This window comes from Cygnus atratus, chromosome 30, assembly GCF_013377495.2.
Source record: "Cygnus atratus isolate AKBS03 ecotype Queensland, Australia chromosome 30, CAtr_DNAZoo_HiC_assembly, whole genome shotgun sequence".
In the NCBI taxonomy this organism is placed as follows: Eukaryota; Metazoa; Chordata; class Aves; order Anseriformes; family Anatidae; genus Cygnus; species Cygnus atratus.
The window spans coordinates 168,342-186,548 of record NC_066391.1 but is presented as its reverse complement, the minus strand read 5'-3'; the positions used below and the strand labels follow the sequence as shown (position 1 = coordinate 186,548).

The following is an 18,207-nucleotide window of genomic DNA, read 5'->3' as shown; positions in this document are numbered from 1 at the left end:
TGGGTGGGGTGGGGGTGGGCACCCTTTGGGTGTCGGGGGGGGGGGATTTGGGTCCTGGGGGGGGGAGGGGCAGGGGTGGGACAGGACCGGGGCTGGGGAGGGGGGGGCTCAGAATTGGGATCCCCAGCGCCAGGGTCCCGCCTGTGGGACCACACTGGGGGGGGGTCTCTGGGTGGGGTGGGGGGTCCGGGGGTGGGGGTGGGCACCCTTGGGTGTCGGGGAGGGGGGGGTTGGGTGCTGGGTGGGGGGGGGCAGGGTTGGGACGGGACTCGGGGGGTTGGGGGGGGGGCTCAGAATTGGGATCCCCAGCGCCAGGGTCCCGCCTGTCCCCAGGGCGTGGGACGGCACCGGGGGGGGGGGGGGGGGAGGGTCCGGGGGCGTGTGGGGGGGGGGGTTTGGGGTGGGGGGGGTCCCTCTGTGACGCCCCCCCGCCCCCCCCCCCCCCCCCCCCCCAGGTGATGTTCTGCACGCTGAACACGCACAAGGTGGACATGGAGAAGCTGCTGGGGGGGCAGATCGGCCTCGAGGACTTCATCTTCGCCCACACCAAGGGGCAGCGCAAGGAGGTCGAGGTGCTCAAGTCCGAGGAGGCGCTGGGCCTCACCATCACCGACAACGGCGCCGGCTACGCCTTCATCAAGGTGAGGGACCCCCCCCGGGACCCCCCTGCAGAGATGGGACCCCCCCGGGACCCCCCCGTGGGGACAGGACCCCCCCATGGGGACGGGACCCCCCCACACGCTGTAGGGACGGGCCTGAGGAAAGCAGGGGGATGGAGGGGGACAGGGGGGATGTGGGCACGGCCCCGAGGGTCTCGGGGGGGGTGGGGGTGTTTTTTTTGTGGGGATTGGGGACAGCCCTGGGCATTAGGGGGGGGACATGGGGGTGTCCCTTGGTGTTGTGGGGGGACTCGGGGACCCCAAAATCCCCCTGGGGCCCCGTCTGGACACATGGGGGCCCCCCAAAGCCCCCCTCAGGACCCCAAAACCCCCCCTGGGGCCCCATCTGGACACATGGGGGCCCCCCAAAGCCCCCCTCAGGACCCCAAAACCCCCCTTGGGACCCCAAAACTCCTCTCAGGCCCTGTCTGGACACATAGGGGGACCCCAAAACCTGCCTTGGGACCCCAAAACTGCCCCTCGTGACCCCAAAAGCTCCCTCAGGCCCCTTCTGGACACATGGGGGGACCCCAAAACCCCCCCTTGGGGCCCGTCTGGGCACACGGGGAGACCTCAAAACCGCCCTCAGGACCCCAAACCCCCCCTGGGGCCCCATCTGGACACAGGGGGGACCCCAAAACACTCTCAGTCCCCATCTGGACACATGGGGACCCCCCCAAAACTCCCCTCAGGACCCCAAAACCCCCCTTGGGCCTTATCTGGACACACAGGGGACCCCAAAACCCCCCTTGCGACCCCAAAACCCCCCTTGGGCCACACAGAGGGACCCCAAAAGCCCCCTTGGGCCCCAACTGGACACATGGGGGGACCCCAAAACCCTCTCAGTCCCTATCTGGACACAGGGGGACCCCAAAACCCTCTTCGGACCCCATCTGGGCATACGGGAGACCCCAGAACTGCCCCTCGCGACCCCAAAAGCCCCCTCAAGCCCTTTCTGGACACATGGGGGGACCCCAAAACCCCCCTTGGGGTCCGTCTGGGCACACGGGGGGACCTCAAAACCATCCTCGGGACCCCAAACCCCCCCTGGGACCCCATCTGGACACAGGGGTGGACCCCAAAACCCTCTCAGTCCCCATCTGGACACATGGGGACCCCAAAACCCCCCTTGGGCCACACGGGGGGACCCCAAAAGCCCCCTCGGGCCCCATCTGGGCACACAGGGGGACCCCAAAACCTCTCTTGGGACCCCAAAACCCCCTTTGGGACGCCCAGGGGGACCCCAAAACCCCCTCGAGCCCCACCCAGGGGGCCATGGGGTCAGGCCCCGGAGTCTGGGGGGGGGTCTCAGTGGGTTCTCCCTCCACCCCGCAGCGGATCAAGGAGGGCAGCGTGATCGACCGGATCCCGGTGATCGGCGTCGGGGACATGATCGAGGCCATCGACGGGCGCAGCCTGGTGGGCGCGCGGCACTTCGAGGTGGCCAAGCTGCTGAAGGAGCTCCCCAAGGGGCGCCCCTTCGCCCTGCGCCTCACCGAGCCCCGCAAAGCCTTCGGTGAGCCCCTACTGGGAGAACTGGGAGCGCTGGGAGCCCCGCCGCGAAGGGCGGAAGGGGCCCTGCCCCGTGGGTTCGGGGTGAGGGGGTGCCCCGGGGTGGGCTCGGGGAAGGGAGGGGCTGGGGGCGCTGCGGGTGGGGACGGGGCCGAGCGGAAATTGGAGGGGGCTGTAGCACCCAGGGGACCCCAAAACTCAGGGGGGGCTTACAGAGGGTTGTATAGCACCCAGGGGACCCCAAAACTCAAGGGGGGTTCTTATAGAGGCTTATATAGCACCCAGGGGACCTCAGAACTCAGGGGGGGGCTTATAGAGGGTTGTATAGCACCCAGGGAACCCCAAAACTCGGGGGGGTCTTATAGAGGGCTTCATAGCACCCAGGGGACCCCAAAACTCAGGGGGGGTTTTAAAGAGGGTTACATAGCACCCAGGGGACCCCAAAACTCGGGGGCGGGGCTTATAGAGGGTTGTATAGTACCCAGCGAACCCCAGAACTCTGTGGGGGGGTCTTATAGAGGGCTTCATAGCACCCAGGGGACCCCAAAACTCAGGGGGGGGCTTATAGAGGGTTACATAACACCCAGGGGACCGCAAAACTCGGGGGGGGGCTTACAGAGGGCTTCATAGCACCCAGGGGATCCCAAAACTCAAGGGGAGTTCTTATAGAGGCTTATATAGCACCCAGGGGACCCCAAAACTCAAAGGGGGTCTTCTAGAGGACTCCATAGCTCACAGAGAACCCCAAAACTCAGGGGGGGCTTATATATAGCACCCAGGGGACCCCAAAACTCAAGGGGGGGTTGGTTATAGAGGGTTTCGTAGCACCCAAGGGACCCCAGAACTCCAGAGGGGCCTCATGGAGGACTCCATAGCCCCCAAGAGACCCCAAAACCCTAAGGGGGGTTTTATAGGGGATTGCATGGCACCCAGGGGACCCCAAAACCCAAGGGGGGGGTTTATAAAGGGCTACGTAGTACGCAAGGGACCCCAAAACCCTAAGGGGGGGGCCTGACGCTGCCCCAGGGGGGAGACGAGGGGACCCCACAAACCTGGCAGGAGCCAATTGGGGCGGGTCACAGCCCCCCAAAACCCAAACTGCCGGGGGTCCTCTAACTCCGGGGTGTCACGGGGGACCCCCAAATCCTAACGGGGGGCACCCCGACCTTTTGGCCCCCCCCCCCCGTTTTTTCCTCCCTTCCCCCCCTCCCCCGTTTCAGACATGATCAGCCAGCGAGCGGCGGGGGGCAGAGGCGGCGGCACCCAGCTGGGCACCGGCCGGGGCACCCTTCGGCTGCGCGCGCGGGGTCCCGCCACCGTGGAGGAGCAGGTGGGCCACCCTAGGGTGCTTTTTTGGGGCGGGGGAGCCCCCCAGCACCCCAGTAACCCCCCCGTTTCCCCCCCCCTCCCCACGCAGCCCTCAGCCTTCGAGGAGCGAGCCATCGCCAAGGTGGACGACCTGCTGGAGAGCTACATGGGCATCCGCGACACCGAGCTGGGTGAGCCGGCACCCATGGGTGCTGGGGAGGGGCGGGGGGGGCACCCGGGGTTGTGCCCGCACCCAGAGGTGCTGGGGGTGGCACCCAGGGGTGATGAGGGGCACCCAGGGGTGTTGAGGGGGGCACCCACCGATCCGGTGTGGATACGGGGCCGCACGTGGGGCGCTCTCCCTTGGGCTGGGACGTCCTGGGTGTCCCATGGGTGCCCCCGGGGGGGCCCTTGGGTGCCCCCGGGGTGTCCCCTGACTGTCCCCGCGTCCCCGCAGCCGCCACCATGGTGGAGCTGGGCCGGGACGCCCGCGACCCCGACGCGCTGGCGCAGGCGCTGGACTCGCAGCTCGGCGACTTCGCCTTCCCCGACGAGTTCGTCTTCGACGTCTGGGGGGCCATCGGCGACGCCAAGGTGGGGCGCTGCTGAGGGGGGCTCCCCCCCCCAAAAAAAACCCCACTGGAACCTCAGAACTGCGCCACCCCTCCCCCCGCTCCGCCCACCCCCCTTTCTGCTCCCCCCACTTCTCTTTTTTGGGACCCTCCCGAAGGACCTGGGTGCCCCCACCCCAATTCCAAACCTGTCCCCCCCACTTTTTAACCAGACCCCCCCCCCCACCCCGCACATGCCTGGGACTGTCACTACATGCTGGGACCCCCCCCCCTGCTGGACCTGGGTGCCCCCCCCCCCAATAGTATCCCACCAACTGCTCCACCATGGGCTTGAGGCCCCCCCCAAATAGGTTTGGATGCCCCCCCTCCTGGATAGGGACCCTCCCCCCCCCAATAGCCTGGGACCCTCACATGGGGCTTGGGTGCCCCCATTTTCAATGGGACCCCCCCCCAGATAGCCTGGGACCCCCCCTCAAATAGCCTGGGACACCCCCAAGTGGCCTTGGACCCCCCCCCCCAAATGCCTGGGACCCCCCCCGGGAGCCTGGGACCCCCCCCCCAAGCTGTCCAGGGACGTAAAACACTACCCCTCCCCCCTTAACCACTACCAGGGGATTTTCCAGCCCCCCACCCCCAAACTTGGGGGACATCCCTCAGAGGTGCCCCCCCCATGACACTGGTGTGCCTCCCCCCCCCCCCCCCGGGTGAGCAATGAGGGTCCAGCCTCACCTCTCCCCCCCCCCCCCAAAAAAGAGTTTTTATTTTGGGGGGGGGCTGCAGACCGGAGCCACCCTTTCCCCCCCCCCCCAATCAGGGTCTGTCCGTTCTGGTGCCAATCTGAGCCTGTCACACACTGTGTCCCGCCCCCCCCCCCCCAAAAGCGCTGTGTCCCCCCCCACCATGCTGCCCCCCCCCCCCCCCAAAGCGCTGTGCCCCCCCCTCGACACCCGGGTCTGCCCGTGCCCCCCCATCGCACTGACTACCTCGGGGGGGGTGGGGGGAGGAAGCACAACCCCCCCACCCTTGGTGGCTCTGTCCCCTGGAGGGGGCTACCGGGGAAGGGGGGGGCGCTCACTGTGTCCCCTGGAGCTGTGGGGGGGTGTCATGGCCCCACCCCCCCCGGGGGCCTATTTTTGTATTTTACATGTAAAGTGACTTTAACATAAAATAGGGAGAAATTGGGAATGGTCGGTGCTTCTGGGGGTGTTTCGGGGGGGGGGGGCGTGGGGACATTGGGGGGGTTGGGGATGTTTCGGGGAGGGACGTTGGGGGGGGTGTGGGGATGTTTTGGGGATGATCGGGGACATTTTGGGGGGGGCATGGGGACGTTTTGGAGGTGATTGGGGACATTTGGGGGGGACAAGCGGGCGTTTTGGGGGGACATGTGGGTGTTTTGGGGGAGCATGGGGACGTTTTGGGGAGTGATTGGGGACATTTAGGGGGGGATATGGGGACATTTGGGGGGGGACATGGGGACATTGGGGGAGGGGGCTCTCCTTGAGCCCAGCTGTGCTGGGGAGGGACCTGTGGGGTCCTTGGGGGGGGCCGTGGGGGGGAACAGGGTTGGGGTCGGGATCAGGGTTGGGGTCAGGGTTGTATTTGGGGTCAGGATTGGGGTCAGGGTCGGGGTCAGGGTTGCATTTGGGGTCAGGGTCGGGGTTAGGGTTTCATTTGGGGTCGGGGTCGCATTTGGGGTCAGAGTCGGGGTCAGGGTCGCCTTTGGGGTCGGGGTCAGCCCGGTTTGGCTTGAAGCTGGTTTTGGGGCTTTAGATTCTGTTTATGGCTTGCTTTAGGGTCGGGGCAGGTTTAGGGTTAGCGACGGGGTTGGCAGTGGGGTTATTTCGGGGTTCGGTCAGCGTGGTGTTTTCCTGGCTGGGTTCTGGGGTTGGTTCGGGGGCACCTTACGCTTTAGGTTTGGGTCGGGACCGGCTTTGGGTTATTTCTCTTTGGGGTACGGCTGGCTTTCGGGCGCAGTTTGGGAGCGGGGATGGGGCTCGGGTTGGCTTTTGGGGCCGGTCTCCTTCCCTCGTTGTTTCCGATGCTTCTCCCGGGGCCGGAATTGGGCTTTTGGGGTTGAAACGGGCTCTGATAGAAGCTCGAAGCTTCGAGCAGCGGGACTGCCACGTGAATCGCCCAAAACTGTTGAGTTTCTGGAACATCTCATAAAAAAAAAAAAACAAGCAGCGGTGGGGAAGAGGGGAGAGCCCGTTAATTTCCCAAATCCCCGGATTTCGATGTCGAGCCGCCCCTTTCCCTGGGCAGCACGTCTGGAGGAGCTCCGCACCGGAGTCGTCGGCCCGTTTGTATCATTTCCGCGAGAAAAATAATAATCAGCCGAAATACAAAATTTTGCAGAAGTCTGAGACTCTGTCGGTCCTTTTGGGGAATCTTCGGCGGGCGATGCCAAGGTCCCAGCGGGATCGAGGGGGCTGCGGGGAGGGTGGTGAGGAAGAGGAGGGGGAACTCTCACGGCCAGGCTTGAGCCCAGGCTGTGGAAGGAGCAGAGAAGAGCTGAGTGCTGGAGTCCCTGAGTAATTCGGGGGTGGTGGCGACCTCAAAGAAAGAAGATATTTGGAGCAGAAACAGGGCCAGGATTTAGGGACGACACAAGAACGGGTGTTCGTAGGGGGAAGAGAGCATCAAAATAAGGCTGGAAGCGAGTTTGGGAGCAGGGTCTTTGGTGAGCAGTGAGCTTTTGGGGGAGCTCAGGCATCGACAAACCCCTGGGATCACAGAATTACAGAATCCCAGAATAATTAGGGTTGGAAAAGCCCTCCAGGATCCTCTGGTCCAACCACCAATGTCACCACTAAACCACGTCCCCAAGCCACCGCGTCCAAGCTTCATTTTTAAAGCGGAGGCCAGGGAGACATCGGCGAAGCCAGGGAGATGGGAACCCCCCCCCCCCCCGTGAGGCTGGGGAGAGGGATGGGGAGAGGGGAGGATTGGTGAGGAGGTGGCAAAGCCCCTGGAGGGACAACTTCGTTTGGGATGGCCCCCGGTGGGACCCGTTAAGACTTTCAGAAACCTCCAAGTTTGCTTCTGACTTCAACCTCCTGAGAGCTCTCTTCGGTTCCCTCTTGGCGTCTGCACAAATGCGCCAGGGCACTCGTTAAAACAGAAGTCCTAATTAGCCATGGTGCTGGCCATAATTGTCTTCAAGTCTTGCATGACCAATTGGGGAAATACTGGGTGGAATGAATAAGGGAAGATTTCAGTGGCTAGCTAAGAAAAAGTGGATCTCTGCCTTTTTTTTAGATTTCTTTATTTTTCAGCTTAAGGAATCAGTGAAGCCAATAGTCCCTGATATCGATCCAGAAGGTCTCCTACTGGACTTTACAGACATGGAAAAGGAAAAGGAGGTTCCTCACCATCAAAAAATGGATGGCCACTGAACCCCCTTTTCTCTTACCAGCCACCCAGGACTCAGATCTCAAATCTTTCCATTTTCTGCTGTGGTCTGTAGCTGAGTGTTACAGCTCCTTTGCCTCATTTCCCCCCCACCCCCTTTTTTTTTTTTTTTTTTTTTTGACATTTTGCCACATGCATCCAGCCCACACCATGACAAAAAAAAAACAAACAATTTTTGTCAGGCTCAGCACCCCCCCCGAGCACTCACTGCACGGCATTGTGCATGCTAATCCTCACTCTGCCCCAATTTTTTAATCCCCGGGGGATTGGGGGCGACGTTAAACAGCACTGGCCCAAGCGTTGATTGGTGATGGATAAGCTAGCACCGAAATACCCTCGGGATGTGGTGCTGCTGATCGGATTTGGGCCTGAGGGTGCTGGCAATTTCCCACATGCTTTATCTAGATATCATCTATATATCTAGATATCATCTATATATCATCTATGTATCTATATATCTATCACTATCTATGTTTATCTTAATACCCTCTATCCAGTCCCTATCTCACCGATTTGCTGAGAAATAAACCATGGGAGTTGGTGGCAGATGTCTTGCTATGGTCAATTGCGCAACGTCCCCTGTCCGCCTTGTGCACATTGTGTCACAGAAGGCAGTTAGGAATTCCCCTCCTTCATCGAATTAGATCATCTAATTGTTGGAATTGGATGATATTTGAGGTCTCTTATAACCCAAACCATGATTTTATGATTCCAGATCCCCCCGCCACAGGCAGGGACACCTTCCCCTAGACCAGGCTGCCCCCAGCCCCATCCAACTTGGCCTTGGGCACCCACAGCTCCTCTGGGCGACACCCCAGTGCCTCAGCACCCTCATAAGAAATTATTTCTTCCTCAAATCTAATCTAAATCTCCCCTGTTTTAGTTTAAAACCCTTATTCCTTGTCCTGTCACTACTCTCCCTGACAGAGTCCCTCTCCAGCCTTCCCGTAGCCCCCCCTTGAGGGGAAGGCCGCCATCAGGCGTCCCCGGCGTCTCCTCCAGAAATCACCAATCCCGTCCCAATTCAAAAGGTGTTTTTAGTTTCTATATCCACCTTCATGCTTGTCTGGAAGATGGGAACAACATCTCCGTTTTCCAGACACGAGGAACCTCCTCGGTCGCTGGCCTTTCCAAGATGGCCGAGGGCGCTGAGGGCCCGCAGGCCTCGATGGCCTCATCTGGGGCTTCCACCCACCCCAACCCCCGCCTGTGGGTCCTGTTTAAGCTCAGTTTGGGGTTTCCAGTCCTTGACGGGTGTATTTTGTAGAAGAGCTGGTTCCTAGCTCTGGCCGTGCTCATGGCTAGTTGTGGATCCTGCCCGCAGGCTGACTTCCCAGCCTTGGCCATCGTGGGGCCCGATGTGGGCCTAAAGATTGACTTTTTGGGCCCAGACCTGCCTGCTGACCTGGGCTGTTGGTTGAGCCTGGCTTCTGTCCCCATTTCTGCCCTGCTCACCTCACTCAGGCACCTTGGTCATGGCCAGGGAGGCTACTGTCCTGTCGGCCACTTTGCCCCCCTTGGCTCCCATCTCTTGGGGAAGAGATGGCCCGCCTCTCTCCCTTGTAGCTTACACAGCAAGGGGAGATGTGTCATGTTGTCATTGTAGTTTTTAGTTTGTTTTACTAAACCTCTAGTGGTCTCCTTTGCAGTCTATGTTTATAACCCCATGACAGGTTTAAATAGGATTGAACCCGGTGCTCTGGAAAATCCCCCTGCCTTTGGCTTGTCCCACAGCTCTGACCAGAACTGCGAGAGAAACCTGAGCCTTGGCTCCTCGGTGTTGGAAGGGTGCTGCCAAAGCAGAAAATCTTGAATGTGTACGTGGATATGTAAGGTTAATCACCCCTCCTCGACCACCAGCAACCTTTGTTGATGGTGCCTGCACCAGAGTTTGAACCCAAGTTGTCCTAGTCTGGCTTGAGATGTTCTGCTCCACCTTCTGGAGGGGGGCATGGGTGGTATTTTGATTTTCTATGCCTCTGTGGAGCACAAGTCCTATGAGGAGCAGCTGAGGGAACTGGGGGTGTTCAGTCTGGAGAAGGGGAGGCTCAGGTGAGACCTTATTGATCTCTACAACTCCCTGAAAGAAAAGTGTGGGGAGCTAGGGGTCGGCCTCTTCTCACAGGTAACTAGTGATAGGACTAGAGGGAATGGTCCCAAGTTGCACCAGGGGAGGTTCAGGTTGGAAATGAGGAGACATTTCTGCTCAGAAGGAGCAGTCAGGCGCTGGGACAGGTTGCCCAGGGAGGTGGTGGAGTCACCGTCCCTGGGGGGTGTTCAAGGGAAGGTTGGGCATGGTGCCTGGGGACATGGTTTAGTGGGTGACATCGGTGGTAGGGGGACGGTTGGACCTTGGATCTCGGAGGTCTTTTCCAACCCTAATAATTCCATGATCCTATAGGCACTGCCAGTAATATGGTAAGGGGGAAGCCTCTCGTAGTCACTGTTTTGGAAAAAAAAAAAAAAAAAAAAAAAGGGCTGGATGTCCTGAGACTGTCTGCAGTCACTGGGTGCCTTCTGCACTGCTCAGTGACGTTTCCTCCCTTCAGACCTCAAGGAAAAATGACTTTTTAAATTTCTTTTTGAAGTGTTTGAGGATTCTGGCCAGAACAAGTGTATGGCTTTCATCTAGGAGCTGATGAAATGGAAAGAAAAAACAAAACAAAAACCAAACCCACCAACCAAACAAGAACGAAGCCAAACAACTTGCCAAACCCCTGCGGAGGACTGCATTTACCAGCTGCTCCTGGGAAAATGGCAGCTACCTCCCTCGTTTGTGACAACACACGTACTACCGTGGCAAAATTGGGCTAAGTGGGAATTTTGTGGAAAACCTGTTCTTCCATAAAATCCAGCAGATTTTACTCTGCTGTAAAATCAAAGCTCACGATGAGTAGACGCTTCTGCTCCTCCAAGTATCGCTTCAGCGTCGCTCTTGAAAGTCCTTTGCAGCGGCTCTGCTTTGGGAAACAGCTCCATCTACTTGCAGCATCATTTTATTGTGCGATTTACTCAGCCCTCTTGTGACTGGGGGCTCCCATGCCTCCAGAAGCCATCAGGAGAAAGGAGGGCCCTCACCACGGCCAGGATTGGTTGGAGGAGATGTGGGGAAAGGCAAAGCACGAAAGAAAGAAGAAAGGAAGAAGAAAGCATCGGGCACGCCAGAGAAACCAGTGACAGAGTGCACCAGCATCCTCTGACTGCTGGCAGGGGAAAGACCGGGGCACACCACACCTTCCGGTGCCCCTCTGCACCCTGAAGTGATGCCCAAAACTCTTTTAAGTCCTTAAGCCAAGGACTTTTCAACCTCTCGTGCTGCCCGACCAGCCAGGAGGCCGGGGGTGCACAAGAAGCTGCGAGAGGACACAGCAGAACCAACCTGGCCAAAGGGATATCCCACACCATGGGACATCATTGTTATTATTATCCCTTCGTTTTCTGTCCTATTAAACGGTCTTTATCTCAACCCACAAGTTTTTAGCTTTGTTTTTTTTATCACCTAAGTGTGACTCTGGGTTAAACCACAAGCTTTTACCTCTGTTTTTTATCACCTAAGTGTGACTCTGGGATAAACCACAATCTTTTACCTCCATTTTTTATCACCTCAGTGTGATACTTGGGTGATTCCGGGTTAAACCACCACAGTTGCCAAGAGTATTCGCATCCTAAATCCCAACACAGTGATGTGGCAGCTACCAGGAAGAAAAGTCACCCTATCCCAGCCAACACCAGGACACAGGGAAAGGCAGAGGAGGGTGTTCCTGACCTCCAGTCACCGTCTTTCACTTCCGATTCTTTTTCTTCCCTGTAATTTCCGAGAATAGGCAGAGAAGGGCTGGACAAAGACACGGGATATAAGGCAGCCCAGCGCCCACGGTGCTGCAGAGCTGCTGCAGTCCTGAGAAGGTGAAGGTGAGTCCCATCCCCATCCCCTTGTCCCCAGCCCCACGCAGGCAGCTATGGGCAGGGGGCACGGGAAAGGGATCCAACGGACCCCAGCAAGCCGAAGAGCTCCCTGCCAGGGGGAGGATGGAGCGGTCCAGAGGTTGGCTCCATCTTTGCTCCGGGATGGAGCAAAGGGAACAGGGGGCTGGGAGCCTGTGTGCAACCCCCCAGTGCCTGCCCCCAGCTTGGACCCTTTGGGGGGATCGGGCACGATGCAGATCTTCATGAGCTCCCTGAAGCTTCAGCCTGGAAGAGGCAAAAAGAGGAGGTACGGAGGGAGGAAGCTAGGGCATCCTTTCTGCTTGGCTTGGAGAAATGAAGTCGGGTGAAGATATCCCTGGGGTGGGGTGCTAACCAGCTAACCAGCCTGTCTCCCCTGCAGACTGCGTGGCTGTGAGCAATGGCATCCCAAATCCAGATGCCGGAGCCCATCTGCCTCATCAAAAATGAGAAGGGGAAGGGGCTCGTGGTGCAGCCGGAGGCCCTGTGGCTGCTGTCAGGGATCACGCAGCCCATGGTGGTGGTGGCCATCGCCGGGCCATACCGCAGCGGCAAGTCCTACCTCCTGAACAGGCTGGCGGGGCAGAGGAGAGGTAAGGGAAGGGGACAAGATGTGCATATCCCCTGGCCTGGCCGAGGTGCTCGGCTTCTCCTGCTCAGTATTTCACGCTGTTGAGGCTCTTTGCACCCACAGGTTTCGCCCTGGGCTCCAGCGTGCGGGTGCACACCAAAGGAATCTGGATGTGGTGCGTGCCTCACCCCTGCAAGCCCGGACACATGCTGGTGCTGCTGGACACCGAAGGGCTGGGAGACACTGAGAAGGTGGGGGAGAAGGAGGGGCTTCCCTTGGGCCTGGGCTTTCTGGGTTTAGTCCCTTCCACGAAGGAGCCTCTTCTGGAACCGGAGCTGTCCCCATGGGGCAGAAAGCCCGGGGAGTGAGGAGAGGGCTGGCGGGGTGGACAAGCTGCCAAATTCCTCTGCTTCACTGGCGAACGGCATCAGAGCAGGACCGGGGAGCTCAGGGAGCACGTTGTGGGACCCTGAGAGTGAAAGAACTGAGGATAGAGAGATGTAGGAAGCCCTGGAGATACTGTGGGGTCTCCCCAGGGGATGGTTTTGCCATGGGATGCTGGCTGGCAGCACTCAGGGTCCAGGTATTTGGGCTCATGCCTGAAGGGGTCTTGCACGGGGCTGCTGGGTAAGATGAGAACCTGGGGTCGTTGTTCCAGGGCGACACCAAGAATGACACGTGGATCTTCGTGCTGGCCGTGCTGCTCTCCAGCACCCTGATCTACAACAGCAAGGGCACCATTGACCAGCAGGCCATGGACAACCTGCAGTATCCTTTGAGTGGGGGCACATGGGATGCCCCCTGCTCCCTGCCTGGGGGCCACAGGGATCCCACATCCCAGATCCTTGTGTGGGGAGATGAAACCTCCCAGTGGTGCCCAGGGACCCGCTCGGTGTCCCCGGGGCTTTTCTCCCTCCTCCTGGTGGGACCGGGCTGGCCTCTGTCCCCAAAAAGGCTCCACCAGTGCTCACGAAGTGCCAAGTGCTCGCGGGCCGGGGGTGCCCCTGTGTTCAGAGCTGAGGTCCCCGCTTCCTTAGCCAGCTCCCCAGCTAAGTGCTGAAGCTGACAGAGTACGTCCAGGTGAAAACAGCACCCAAGGAGGCAGAAGATGAGCAGCCGGGTTTGGACAGACGTGCCCTGTTCTTCCCAAACTTCGTCTGGGCCGTCCGGGATTTCACGCTGCAGCTGGAGGTGGACGGGAAGGAAATCTCTGAGGACGAATACCTGGAGAACGTGTTGAAGTTGCAGGATGGTAGGGGAGCGGTGCTGTGCTGCTGGACACATCCAGCCCCGGACACAGCTGTGGTGGAAGGCACTGCGAGCCTGAGCCCCGGGGGCTTTTTCTGGCCCTTCTCACCCCACAGGGAGCAGCCAGGAGGCCCAGAACTACAACCGGCTGCGGGAATGCATCCACCAGCTCTTCCCGGAGCGCAAGTGCTTCATTTTCGACCAGCCAGCCAGGAAGAAGGACCTGCCCCGCTTGGAGGAGCTCCCGGACGAGGTGCTCGACCCTGAATTCCAGCAGCAGGTGGAGAGATTCTGCAGCTACATCGGGCAGAATTGTCTTCCCAAGACCATCCCTGGTGGCCACAAGATAACGGGGAGCAGTGAGTACTGATGTCCAGAGGGCCAAGGCCCTTGGGATTGTGTCGGGACAAGGCTCAGATGCAGAGCAAAATGCTGCTTGGGGGGGGGGGGGCACGGACACGTTTTTTTGTGCTGGCTGTGGCACTTACCTCTGAGTTTGGAGCTCTTAGCTGTTGCGTGTGGCTGGAAAAGAGCTAGAAAAAGAAGCTCGGGGCTGCGAGGGGATCCTGGCAGCGGGGATAGGGCAGGACCCCGGTCATTTTGGTCGTGCTGCAGATCTGTCACCCCTCCCCGGCAGGGCTGGGGACCCTGGTGGTGAGCTACGTGGAGGCCATCCAGAGCGGGGCCGTGCCGTGCCTGGAGAACGCGGTGCTGGCCCTGGCAGAGATCGAAAACTCGGAGGCGGTGAAGGAGGCCGTGGCCTTGTACCGGGGTCAGATGGAGCAGGGGCTGCCCACGGAGACCACCCAGGAGCTGCTGGAGCTGCACGCGCGGTGTGAGGAGGAGGCGATGAAGCTCTTCATGGCGCGGGCCTTCGCGGAGAGCAGGGAGCGGTTCCAGGCAGAGCTCATGGTAGGTGCTCCGCACCTCGGCCGGGATCCCCCCGGGGAGACTGTCACCCCTAGCCTAGGGGGAGTAGTGTAGTCCCTGCTGGCCAGGCCAGTGCTGTGCCCTCTAATCATAGAAACATTAGGGTTGGAAAAGCCCTCCAAGATCATCTGGTCCAACCGTCCCCCTACCACCGATGTCACCCACTAAACCATGTCCCCAGGCACCACGCCCAACCCTCCCTTGAACACCCCCAGGGACGGTGACTCCACCACCTCCCTGGGCAACCCGTCCCAGTGCCTGACTGCTCCTTCTGAGCAGAAATGTCTCCTCATTTCCAACCTGAACCTCCCCTGGCACAACTTGGGACCATTCCCTCTAGTCCTATCACTAGTTACCTGTGAGAAGAGGCCGACCCCCAGCTCCCCACACTTTTCTTTCAGGGAGTTGTAGAGATCAATGCGGTCTCACCTGAGCCTCCCCTTCTCCAGACTGAACACCCCCAGTGCTCTCAGCTGCTCCTCACAGGACTTGTGTTCCAGGCCCTTCACCGGGGGACTATCGCCTCCCTGGTCCTGCTGGCCACACTATCCCTGAGACAAGCCAGGATGCCGTTGGCCTTCTTGGCCACCTGGGCACACTGCTGGCTCACTTTTGGGCGAGCATCCACCAACACCCCCAATCCTTTTCCTCTGCATAGCTTTCTAGCCACTCTGCCCCAAAACCTGTAGTGTTTCTCTGCCCCAAAACCTGTAGCATTGCATGGGGTTGTTGTGGCCCAAGTACAGGGCCCAGCACTTGGCCTTGTTGAACCTCATCCCATTGACCTCTGCCCATCGATCCAACCTGTCCAGGTCCCTCTGCGGGGCCTTCCTACCCTCCAGCAGATTGACACTTCACCCCATCTTGGTGTCATCTGCAAACTTACTGAGGGTGCACTCCATTCCCTTGTCCAAGCCATCCATAAAGACATTAACGAGGATGGGCCCAACACCGATCCCTGGAGAACACCACTGGTGACCGGTCGCCAGCTGGATGGTCATACGTTTGAGAAGACCTGTTCCATCACCTTCCCTGGCACCGAGGTCAGGCTGACGGGCCTGTAGGTCCCCAGCTCCTCCTTATGACCCTTCTTATAGATGGGTGTCCCATTAGCGAGTCTCCAGGGCCCTCCCCAGGTGACCATGACTGCTGATAGATGGTGGAGAGCAGCCCAGCAATCCCATTGCCAACTCCCTCAGCACCCTTAGGTGGATCCCATCTGGCCCCATGGACTTGGCCAGGTGGAGCAGCAGGTCCCCAACCTGAACTGTGGGGGTGGTTCTTCTGCCCCCGTCCCAGACTTCCAGGTTGGGAGGCTGAATACCCCGAGGATAAGTGGTCTGGCTAGTAAAGAAGGCGTTAAGAACCTCATCCTTTTCCTTATCCTCAGTAGTCATGTTCCCCCCTGCATCCAGTAAAGAATGGAGATTCTCCTTGGCCTTCCTCTTGCCATTAATATATTTATACAAACATTTTTTTATAAAATATATTTATAAAAACATTTCTGGGCTTTGGGTTCTTTGCTAATGGCTGGTTTTATAAGACACCAGGCCTGACAGTAATACGTGGAAAGGTTTATCTCATGGGGGTTCTGGGTGCTGGGACAGGAGTTAGCGTGCCTGTCTGCAGCCCATGGGGGCTTCACCTCCCCGCTGATCACCCCACAGGCTGCAGATCCCCATTTCCATGCCAGCCTGGCTTTATTCTCACACACAGAACTGTAGGGCTTGGAAGGGACCTCGAGAATCAAAGCAGGTTCCCTAGAGCAGGTTGCCCAGGTAGGCGTCCAGATAGATCTTGAATATCTCCATGGGGAAGAAAACGCCAGAACCTCCCTGGGCAGCCCGTTCCAGTGCTCAACAGGCATTTTTTTTTTTTTTTTGCCTAGTTTGAGAGTGGTGGAGGCCACTCGGCCTGGGCTGATGCCTTCCCTCGGTGTCCTTCTGCACAGGTCCAGTTAGAGGCTCTAAAGGATCATTTCTGGGTCCAGAACGAGTGGGCATCCCACAAGAAGTGCACGGCTGCCCTCCAGGAGCTCTTCCAGGACTTGGACAGACAGATCAATGACGGGGTCTACTTCATGTCAGGGGGCTACCAGCTCTTCCAAAGAGACCAGCAGGCACTGGTGGAGCAATACCGGGCACTGCCTGGCAAGGGGGTGAAGGTAGGAACATGAGCAGCTCCCTGGCGAGGGCAGAGGCTCCACGTCCCACCGCCCTCTCCCAAAAAACCATGCGCCCGGAGCTGCTGCTTCACCCCTTGACTCCTGCCCTCCCCATGGCCTTGCAGGCGGATGCTGTGCTGCAGGATTTCCTCCAGAAGACAGAGTCTATGGCCAGAACCATCCTCAAAGTCGACCGTGAGCTGACGGAGAAGGAAGAGCAGATAAAAAGTAATTTTGGGGCTGGAGAAATGCCACTGCCTGGAGAGGGACTGGCACGGCAGGGAGGGACAGTACTCCTTGGGGGCCTGGGGCTCATCTCCTGCCTTTGAGGCATCTCTGCTTCTCTCTCAACAGATCTGAAAGCCAAGTATGAGAGAGCTGAGCAGGAGAGAGAGGCTGAGAGGAAGAGGGAGGCTGAGAGGGAGGCCAAAAACCTAAAGAAGTTGTTGAAGAAGGTACTCAGAGATGGAAAGCCTCATCAGAGAAAGCAGCGGAAGGAGAAAGAGAGTATGAACAACCATCAATCAAAGGTACCATGGCAGAGAGGACGTGCCCAGAGCTGTGGCTGGCAGGCAGGAATGGCGATGGGGGCCCACCTGGCTCCCTCCCGTTGCTTCTTGGCCCCCTTGCACTGCAGACACCATGCAGGAAGGCTTTGGGCTTGCTGACAACCTGACTGTCTTCATAGGACCAGAACGAGAAGTCCACAAGTGGCTCCGAGAAGAAGAACAACCCTGAGGATTAGCAGAATTCCAACCCCGGTGGCAACTCCGGTGGCAGCCCCGGTGGCAATCCGTGGATTCAGCTTTTGAAAAAAATGTTTGAGCTTTTGGGAAAGACGTTTGAGATTCTTTTGAAATGGTTATTTTCCTGGTCTAAGTGATGAGATCATGATGGCTTTCTTTAGAAGCCGTGCAGAAACAAAGAAAGAGAGCTGTGTAGTGTGCTTCTTGTTCCCAAGTACAATTCTGCTAAACTCTGCAAGTCCTTGCTGCAAGGGACAGGGTGTGGCAGTGACCTCCGTGGTCGCTGCCATTGCACCAGCTAGTGCTTTCATGCTTTCACGTAGTTGGAAAGGAAACTAATCATCTGGGGAGCGTAATCTTAGGGGCATGGGGTGGATTTGCTGATCAGCTCGTAGGTGGGAAATTCTGCTCCTTTGCTGTTGCTCAAAAAGTACACCCAAGGGTCAGCAGTGGCTCTGAAAATACTGGTCTTTCTTCATCTTTCATTAGGGGTGTGTATTGCTTTTAAAAAGATAAAATAATACAATAATGCAATAATAAAATAATAATAAAATAATAATAAAATAATAATAAAAAAAGTCCTCCAACCTGGGCTTCAGCACGTGGCCATTACCAAGAGCTGCCAATGGTATTTTGGGTCTGCCTAAGGGAGGTTGGCTCTTAATTATGCCCACTGCAACCAACTAGCAAGGGGTGCGGATATCGCCGCCCTTGGGTGGGTTAATGTGTGCCTCTGGAGCTAATTGCTGCAGTTCCCCTGCCCACAGGGACGGGAGGGCTGGGGCTCACGTAGAAGCCCCCAGCCACAAGCATGCCGAAGCTCCCCAAACCCTCTCTGCTCCTGAGCATCCCTCGGGCCAGCACAGGTGTGGTTTCAGGGCTCTTTTTCCCCTCCAGCCCGCCCGGATTTCTTTTCTGCGCCCTCATTGTGGGGACAGGAGGGGAGGGAGAGGTCCCGTGGCAGGACCCCAACGTCTGAGCCTTGTTCCACCCAACCCCCCTGCTTGATGCCCGTCGGGGGTGGAAGTGGACATCCCAGCCATGCCACACCAGGCCACCATGTCCCTCAGTCCTGCAGGGGAGCCAAGACCCTTCCCCACTCTCCCCTTGCTGGAATAATCCCCGTTCTGGGTCCGGGACT

The 18,207-nt window shown here is 58.6% G+C and overlaps 2 protein-coding genes across 2 annotated transcripts; both read left to right on the top strand.

Annotated features, from left to right (window-relative positions):
- The first annotated feature begins 449 nt into the window (after positions 1–449).
- On the top strand, positions 450–4,088 carry LOC118261527 (PDZ domain-containing protein GIPC1). The gene is made up of 5 exons (XM_035572395.2): positions 450–641; positions 1,995–2,175; positions 3,392–3,501; positions 3,589–3,670; positions 3,937–4,088. Exons 1-5 carry the CDS (start codon positions 459–461, stop codon positions 4,086–4,088), a joined length of 708 nt encoding a protein of 235 aa, XP_035428288.1. The 5' UTR covers positions 450–458.
- A 7,719-nt stretch (positions 4,089–11,807) lies between these two features.
- On the top strand, positions 11,808–17,497 carry LOC118261526 (guanylate-binding protein 1-like). The gene is given in 10 exon segments (XM_035572394.2): positions 11,808–12,000; positions 12,102–12,229; positions 12,637–12,746; positions 13,028–13,230; positions 13,343–13,585; positions 13,864–14,138; positions 16,108–16,320; positions 16,446–16,548; positions 16,675–16,850; positions 17,009–17,497. Coding segments are annotated over 10 exon segments (1,701 nt in total). The 3' UTR covers positions 17,066–17,497.
- Positions 17,498–18,207: the final 710 nt, after the last annotated feature.

What these genes read in the sequence shown, in the direction of transcription:
- LOC118261527 (XM_035572395.2), top strand. Translation starts at nt 459, where the DNA reads ATGTTCTGCACGCTGAACACGCACAAGGTGGACATGGAGAAGCTGCTG. An exon ending in CCGCCACCGTGGAGGAGCAG is followed by an intron (nt 3,502 to 3,588) that starts GTGGGCCACCCT and finishes CTCCCCACGCAG; the next exon opens with CCCTCAGCCTTCGAGGAGCG. An exon ending in CATCCGCGACACCGAGCTGG is followed by an intron (nt 3,671 to 3,936) that starts GTGAGCCGGCAC and finishes GCGTCCCCGCAG; the next exon opens with CCGCCACCATGGTGGAGCTG.